Source organism: Tympanuchus pallidicinctus, unplaced genomic scaffold (genome assembly GCF_026119805.1).
Source record: "Tympanuchus pallidicinctus isolate F22 unplaced genomic scaffold, pur_lepc_1.0 scaffold25, whole genome shotgun sequence".
Taxonomy (NCBI): Eukaryota; Metazoa; Chordata; class Aves; order Galliformes; family Phasianidae; genus Tympanuchus; species Tympanuchus pallidicinctus.
Window position 1 is genome coordinate 5,403,936 of NW_026294742.1, and position 8,044 is coordinate 5,411,979.

The 8,044-nt window shown below is 43.9% G+C and overlaps 1 protein-coding gene across 3 annotated transcripts; it reads right to left on the reverse strand.

Annotated features, from left to right (window-relative positions):
* Nucleotides 1-255: 255 nt before the first annotated feature.
* On the reverse strand, nt 256-7,518 carry LOC128083878 (RUN and FYVE domain-containing protein 1-like). 3 transcript variants are annotated; one of them, XM_052689482.1, is made up of 8 exons: nt 4,550-5,442; nt 4,240-4,413; nt 3,894-4,011; nt 3,175-3,276; nt 2,745-2,868; nt 2,082-2,140; nt 1,472-1,537; nt 256-956 (listed from the first exon to the last, which is right to left on the reverse strand). In XM_052689482.1, the coding sequence occupies exons 1-8, from the start codon at nt 4,620-4,622 to the stop codon at nt 857-859; spliced, it is 816 nt and encodes a 271-aa protein (XP_052545442.1). In that variant the 5' UTR covers nt 4,623-5,442; the 3' UTR covers nt 256-856. The 3 variants fall into 3 exon arrangements, with proteins under 3 accessions (XP_052545442.1, XP_052545443.1, XP_052545441.1); XM_052689483.1 differs by lacking the exon at nt 4,550-5,442 and adding an exon at nt 7,267-7,517 and having other exon boundaries at nt 258-956; XM_052689481.1 differs by lacking the exon at nt 4,550-5,442 and adding an exon at nt 7,218-7,518 and having other exon boundaries at nt 259-956.
* Between the last annotated feature and the right edge of the window lie 526 nt (nt 7,519-8,044).

Consider the following 8,044-nt stretch of genomic DNA (forward strand, 5'->3'; position numbering starts at 1 on the left):
GAATATCAAGCAAGGGCACGTCATGTCGGCTAGTCTTTGTTTTTTTGCAGTGCTGCCCTATGGTTTGGGAGCTCGGATGCCATGCCATATAGTGCCATACCATGCTGTGCCCTAAGCCATATATGCCATGCCATGCCATATATGGCATAGGGCACAGCACGGTACAGCACGGCAAGCCAGTGCCATATATATGCCACGCCGTGCCATATATGGCCATTTTGCAGCTATACTCACCCTACAGCCTCAACAAGGCCACAACATTTATTAGTGTGCTCCATGCCCTCATCACTTATTTTTGAGTCACAGCACAAAAAGCCAAACACAACCCCAGGTCTTTATGTGCAGTGTTCTTCCTGGTACCCAAAACAAGGCACAAGGCAGCCATGGAGCTGCTGGAACGTTATGGCAGTTTCAAGTGGAGATTCCCCAAAAGGCACTGGATGCTGAATTATATCAGTTCAGACTGTAGGCATGTAGTGCATGTAATATGAACAATAAAACAACCATTACCTGAAAACAAACAAAACAAATACCAACCAAGCAAAAAAATCCCCTCAGCCTTCGTCACATGTACTGATGGCTTTTATTGTGGTTCCCAACTAGGAAAGATTCCCAAAGTGATCTTTATTCTTTTATTTTTACCCGATTTCCATTCTAACTCACACGAGAGATATGTATAAAGGTGTGTGAGCAGAGCGAGACAAATCGTGTTCTTTAGTGATATGATTAATTTGGGGTGGAGACATCGCTGCACGAAAAAGACCTTGATTAAGGAAATCCTTCATACTTCACTATTATCAACTCAGTCCAAGTGTGTGGTGAATTCTTTGGGTGTTTTGTCTCTGACAGAAGAAAGCTAAGAAACACTTAATAGCCAGACACAAACCTCTTCCTGCAGCTTTGAGTTGGTCTTTTCTAAGCAGTCTATTTTGTTCTGAAGATCTGTGACTGTGCAACTGTGTTGAGAAAAAAATAATGCATGAAAACAATACAAGTGCCAATGTTCAACGTTTATTCCTGTTTACAACCATACTTCCATCATCTGGTATTTGCTAACAATGACTTTTGTTCATTATGACAGCTGTTTTGGGTTAGCTTTTAGTCTTAACACCTCTTTGATACTGCAGAGGTTAAACGAAGCCAGCTACCAGCACTGAGCAGCTACATAAGAACACATCTCCATCTAAAGGATGGACTTTGAGATGTTTGTTCAAGGGAGAACTGTCACAAATCCATCTGCAAAATCCTCTGTTGACCACTAGCAAGTTTCGGAACAGTCAACTATTACTACAGAACTTGTTTTTTGCTAGCATCTGCCATAACAAGACTAAGATTGCAACATGAAACTAAGTTTTCAGCAGAGAATCAAAAAAGACAGTTTATAATCAGACAAAAGTCGCAAGAATGACAGCAAAGACATTTAAAGCTGTAAGGGAAAGTGGTTGTGCCTCAGAACAGCAGAAAGTCCTACCTTAGGTGCCGGTTCAGCTCTTCCACATAATGCTTCTGGTCAAGGACAGCAGTAATGCCTCCATCTCTAATTGTAAAGCAAGAATGTATTGATTGAGAAGAAACTTCTCTCCATTTGAAAGTGTTAATTTGTACAGAGGTTGTCAACATGCACTTGCATATCTTTTTTTGTGATAGAAATGTGTTTGAGCAAGGTCAGGAAGCAGTAACATCATCACTTAACACTTCCAGTAAAAATACTTCTCCATAACTGGTATCTCCCACAGAAACAGCTCCTTCACTGAGCATGGCACTGAGCTGGTGCTCAGAAATCAAGCAGTGACTTAGCAGAGGCTAAGTTCACATTTTGTTCACATTTTGAGTGTCATTAGTTTGGTGCTGGCTTGGGACAGACTCTCCTCACCACATTGTTTAAGTTGCCACAGGATCAACTATTGTTGTACTTCTGTTTAGCTAGTAAATCTATTTAGGATTCTCTTTTTTCAGTTAATAAGAGAGCTTGATATCTCTAGCACTGATGTGCTCCTACAGACTGACAGATGGGCTTGTCCTTAAAAAATAACAAAACACAAAACCCAAACAATTTAGAATCACTCATCCACCATACATACTGTTTGCCATCACTGTCTTGTGTTTCCTTAAGGTACAGAGAAAAATCAATCACTCCAACCTGAAAAACATATTTAAGAGATTACCATGCTTTCACAACACAATTCTGAGTAGCAGAAGGCATTTCTCTATATTTGGAAAAAAAAGTAAAAATCTAAATGTTCGGATTTGGGAAGACAGATCATGCCTATGTCCTTCACAACCAAAGCAAACCTCCAGGCCAGTATCTGTCAGCATCAAAACCACCACACTGGGTGCACTCAGTTTCCCTGAAGTTATTGTTTTTGACAGCATTTCCATAAGCTGCTACTGAAGGAGATGGATACTTTCATACTTGTCAGTATGGAAACATGACCAGCTTCTATGCGGGACATTCCTGCCACTCTCCCTCCCCCAACCTAAGGAAAAGCTCCACTCACCCTCAAAACAAAAGACCCCACAAGGCCTTAGCAGACTGACTGCAACGTGTCTCATGTGTTTAGCACACTTCATCTAAAGTTTGGTTTCTTATGCAAGGAATTCAAACGTCCACTTACAAAAGCAATGACAATCCCTATCTACATAACAGATTTAGGAATTCTAGGCTCATCTCTGTAAAGTATTTATCAAAGTGCTTAATTCAACTCAATTATTTTAAGGACTGATCATATTTAAACAATCTTCACCTGAGAATCCAAGTCTTCTCCTTTCAAGCAAAGGTTGGCATCGATGACATTCAGTCCAACTAAGAGACCCACAATGACTGCTCCCTCCTCCTCCATCATCAGTGCATCAGGTTCATAAAATTCACTAGAAGAAATAAGATAAGGCATCACTGAACATCATAATTACAATGGTACCTCTATCACTAAAATAACATAAGCAGTAATGTTGTGCTTTTAAAGCTCAGCTGACCAGCCTCCCCCTGCTAAGGCAGTGCACGAGGCAGAAGATGCAAAACAGAAAATTCTCCTGACCCTAAGTTCACTGCAAGAACAATGAACAACTTATTGCCTTGCAGAATGCAAGAACAACCCAAAGTTAAATGGGACAATTAATGACTTTTTTCTACAGCTATGCAAGGATTCAGTGAATGCAAGGTATTGGTGTTGTTACCTCAATAGATGTTTATGGTCCAAAAGCACTTTAAGATAATCCGCCAGTTTCTTTTGCATGAGTGCCAGATAAAGCCAAGCCCTTCCTCTTCCTACAGCAGTCCTAAAATGAAACATTAAGGTTATGGTAAAGCAAAAATGTTTAAATAGAGCTGTGCAATTGAAAATTCCCTCTTTACAAAGGGAGATGAAGGCACTTATTTATTAAATTAATTAAATCTCAAAGGAAATATTTTTTTGGCCAGAGCAAGAGAAGGATTTGATTACATTCCGATGTTTCAGTGTCAGGAAAGTGTACTGTAACATCTTTCTGAATCAGAAAGCCCTACATATCTTCAGCTGACACCAGAACCCAACCGTTCATACATTCTGGGAATAAAACTAGTCTCTTCATTATCCTGAGGCCTCAAATGAAATGTACATGCACACAAAGTTAGACAAAGCCATAAAAGCGATGGGAGCAAGGGGAAAGAACCACCTGTGAAGATCCTACAGCACGCTTACAGAAATTTTGCAATGTTGTTTTTGAGTGCACTATTTGAAAGAGAAGAGCGGAATATTTTGAGACAGCCTCCTTATCTCTGGGAGCACTCAACGCCTCCTACATACCCTGTTTGTCTCTTTGGAACGAGATCTCATTAATGAAGCTAAGAAACCACCCGAAGGATTGCATTTCCCAGCAGAGTGAGCAAAACACGTAATTCCCAACAAGGAACTTACTTCAGCTCTGGCAGATTTTTGACACTAGTCGCTATATCTGATGCTTCAGGACAAAGCTTTTCCACCAGCTCCAAAGGACCAAAGAACGATTTGTTCTGTCCAATAAAGGTCTTCTTCGCTACAGGGAGCACACAGAGAAGTTCGTGATGAGAACCGACAGCCTCCCAGCCGCCATTCCACAACCACACACCCGCATCTCTCACAAGCGGACAGCTGAGAGGACAAACAGCCACAGGGCGCTCGGACAGCCGGCAGAGCCCTACACAGCCCACAGCAGGCACGGCCGGGCACAGCGCAACCAGTGTCACTGCGGGCCTCCCCTCAGCGCACGGCCGCACAAGCCCACCTTTCAGGCCGTGCTTCAGGCAGTGCTCCAGCACCACGAAGAACTGCTGCAGAGGAGGGAAGTCGGAGTCCAGAGTGCGGCCCAGGCTCAGGGCCGACTGGATCAGGGTTTTGATGCTCAGCTTCATCATGTTCATGAGGTTGGCGCGCTCCTCCATGGCGTGGTGCCTCGCGGCTGTGCGGCGGGGAGGGGCAAAAACAGAAAAGCCGGTTTAAGAAACGCGCTCCCGCCGCCCCTCGCAGAGCGGCGCCCCCCGCCGCCCGGCCCCAACTGGGGGCGCTTCAGACCAGGCCCCGTGCTCCCGAGTTACCACGGCAACAGCAGCCCCCAACAACCCTGAACTCTCGCGAGATTGAGCGTGGCCCGCGCGCGCCGGGCGCCATTTTAGAAATAGTTCGTTCTGCGAGCAGGGCGTCCCGCGCGCGCACAGCGCCGCCTCTGAGGGCGGGAGGCGCTCCTCACCTTGACCTGAGCGCGGTAACCTGAATGCGGGGCGAGGCAGAAAACAAGCAAAACCCATCGCCAACAAAAACAAATCCACAGCAACCAACCAAAACCCCGCGACGGTGAGCTACCGCTTCAGTCAGCGCAGGCCCACGGCCGACTACGTTTGCTTTGGGCCGAGCGCGCTGCGCTAAGAAGCCTGCCGCCTCTGCGCTGTGGGGGCGGCCTGGTCGCCTGCGGGAATGCGAGTTACTACGAGTGAGTCTAAAAGGTACAACCCCGTCAGTCACGTGGAAGAGGGTGAGGGCTGTTAGCAACACCGCACAGAAGTCCGTTTGAGTAGTAGTTCTCATCGTGATGTTCTCGTGCACAGAATAGTAATGTAGAGTTAAAATCGAGTGTAACTTTTCCCTGTGAGAAGAGTGTTATCAAAGTTATCCTAACCAAATTATTTCAGCAAATCACAGCACATGAAGTCCTGTCCTCCCAGCAGCCTAGCTCTGCCATATCAGTACCAAAGTTGCTCATAATGCCTGAGACTGAGGATCATGAGGGCTGTAGCATTTTGGGTTTTAATGTCAGGTTGGACATTAAGGACAGAGAAAAAAGCCTGACTAGACATAAGAAATCTGTGGCTTTGTTTAGATATTGAGGTGTTCAGTAGCAACTGAATATATATTGTTATGCTGTTTTCTGATCTTGAACTTTCACTTATCAGGGATATTTTGCTTGTAAGCCTTTCTGAAGAGATGCATATATATATATATATATATATGTATATATATATATATAAATATATATAAAACACTATATATATATATATAAAACACTGTAACACTATATATATTATCTAGAAGACTTAAAAAATGAATACTGTGAATGAAGTGTTCTTTATGAACACGAATTTCAACTAAACAGCACTGTTGATGATTTGTATTCAGTTTAAGTAACAAACAATCGCTTAGTCTGTTGGAAATCTACAGTCACACACACCTTTAGCAAAACTACGTACCAGTTGGTACATGCAGAGTAGCCAGGTGTTAGCAAATTATCCAAGTCCACCCTCAAAGCTCACAAACTGAATTACGTAAGTGCAAAAGATCCCAGATATGCAATCTTTAAAAACATGTTATTGTAGTGTCTGACTCAGTTCGGCTGATTTTAACATCACTTTGAAGCTCCATGCTTTGTTTACCATACACTGTTCTACACACAGTAGGAGAATAGCATAAAGAAAAGGTGACAGTTCTCCATCTTTTGGTCTTTAAGACAGTCTTTCTTGATTTGCATTCTTTAAATTTGCATTTCCTGCCTTTCCAGCCAGGCAGAACAGTTTCTTCAGTGACAGAAAATGGGTTTATGATGTGCCTTTCCCTCCTTTGTCCAGCTGACCACACAGCGTGTAGCAGAATCTACACGTGATCACCAGATCTGAAGTAGGGGGAAGTTAAATAAAATTCATACAAAAAGATGGCAGCAGGGAACAACTTGTTACTTTTCCACAAATACACTTGCAGGCCACAAGTTATTTCTAAAAAAGACCTCATTTAAATCAAACGATGCTTGGTCAAAGTTAACAGGGAAGTGCTTTATATAGGAGGGTAGAACAGGTATGAAATGTGAACAGACACTGGATCACCCCAGTTGAGAAGTTTGGTGTGAGTTCTGTGGATGCAGAAAGAGATAAGAATGGAGGCTGCTTTCTGGACAGGAAATCTTGACCTCTGACTATGCATCACTGAGGAATTTTCACACAAGAAATATTCTATCAGCCTTATTCCACCATGCAGTTACGATTCATCCTCAGGAATGCAGCTTGAATACGTAATATTCAAAACAAAAAGATTATAACCAGCCAGCATAACTGAGCTCTGCTGCCCAGAGCCATCAGACACCAGCTTGGGAGCTTGCAGCCCAATGTGCTCATGTACTACTGCATTTGAATGGGTTTGTTTCCTGTATTGTAAATATTACTGAGATTTAATTTCCATAAAGATCCCACTTAATTCAGTCTTAAGAGAGCTCTTCCATAAATCCCATGTTACTACACCCATGAACGCAATGCTTAATAAAGCAAGCTGTGATTAAACGAGATGTTTTTCAGCACAGTTAGCAATTAGTTTGTAAGCAACCCATTCCTTAGTCCAGCTGCCCGCTGTCTGACGTGTGAGCCGTGCAGGAAGCAGCGTCATTCCCTCCCAGGAAGGCACCCCGCCAGCAGGCTGCTGCTCAGCACAACTTCAGGCAGAAAGGGAATCAAGAAAAGCCACCTGAACCACAAATACAAGTGAATCTAAGGATGCTGACAAGAGCTACAAGAGCTTAGGGCTCTTCTGGTTATAGTTTGTTAACTTTTCCCGTGCTGCCTGCGTGCTCTTGCTTAAAGAAACAAGCGCAGCATTACATTAAAAACAAAACAAAACACCCTAAATTCAAAGTAATAATAAAGCATCACACTACTTAACGCCACTTACGGGAACTAAACTTATTTGTACCGCATAAAAAGCAAGTTTACTAAATAGACATAGCCATACTTGTTTTTGCTGTGCTGTCATTGCTGACTGCTTTGGATATGAGTCCTACCGAAGCCGCAGACTTCAGAGCGCTGCCATAGCTCAGCGCCAGGTTTTCGGAGGCTTTCTTTGCCAGCGATAAGATGGGAGCGGACCACTTCGCTTCCTCCTTTTCTTTTTCCACGTTTTTCAGCTCGGCTGTGTCAGGCACCTGCGTTTTGTCAATGATCTCAAAGTCTTCCTTCATCCCCGCGGCAGCGCACGGCTCCCCGGCAGCCATCTTCGCTCCATCACATGACTGCGCTCCGGCAGCGCTCGGCCCGCCTCGTCCCGCACCTCGGGGCCGTGCCGCGGGGCCGCCCTGCCAGCGCAGGCCGGGCTTGGACCGCCTCCAGAGCTGCCGGCAGCCCGCTGGTAGCGCCCAGCTGAAAGCTTTAGGAGAGAGGGAAGGGGCGACGAAACCTGAGCGGAGTTCTCTTTTTAAGCGAGTTTGAAAATAAGAAAAAAACCCGCACGTTATGTTTTCTTTCCTTGCATTCTGTGTTTCCAAATGTTACTTTCATATACATATATATATATTTAGTATCTTTCAAAATGCCAGATTTTTCTGGTGTTTTGTATGCTGAAACAGATCTTTATTACTTTTATTGATATAATTATACACGTATAACTGAAGCCATCCTATCTTGATTCAAGTGGTGGGTAGGAAGGACAACTCGCTCTTTTGGTAAGTGTGTGCTTCTGTCACTGCCATTACAAAGCAGCTGGGCACAATCAGGCTATTCATGACTGTGATTGGGCCATGCTTAGTAGGAGAGATTTATTGCAAAGGGGAACTGAAATGACCC

What these genes read in the sequence shown, in the direction of transcription:
- LOC128083878 (XM_052689481.1), bottom strand. Translation starts at nt 7,476, where the DNA reads ATGGCTGCCGGGGAGCCGTGCGCTGCCGCGGGGATGAAGGAAGACTTT. An exon ending in AAAAATCTGCCAGAGCTGAA is followed by an intron (nt 3,277 to 3,893) that starts GTAAGTTCCTTG and finishes GTTTCATTTTAG; the next exon opens with GACTGCTGTAGGAAGAGGAA. An exon ending in GAGCTGAACCGGCACCTAAG is followed by an intron (nt 957 to 1,471) that starts GTAGGACTTTCT and finishes TTCTCAACACAG; the next exon opens with TTGCACAGTCACAGATCTTC.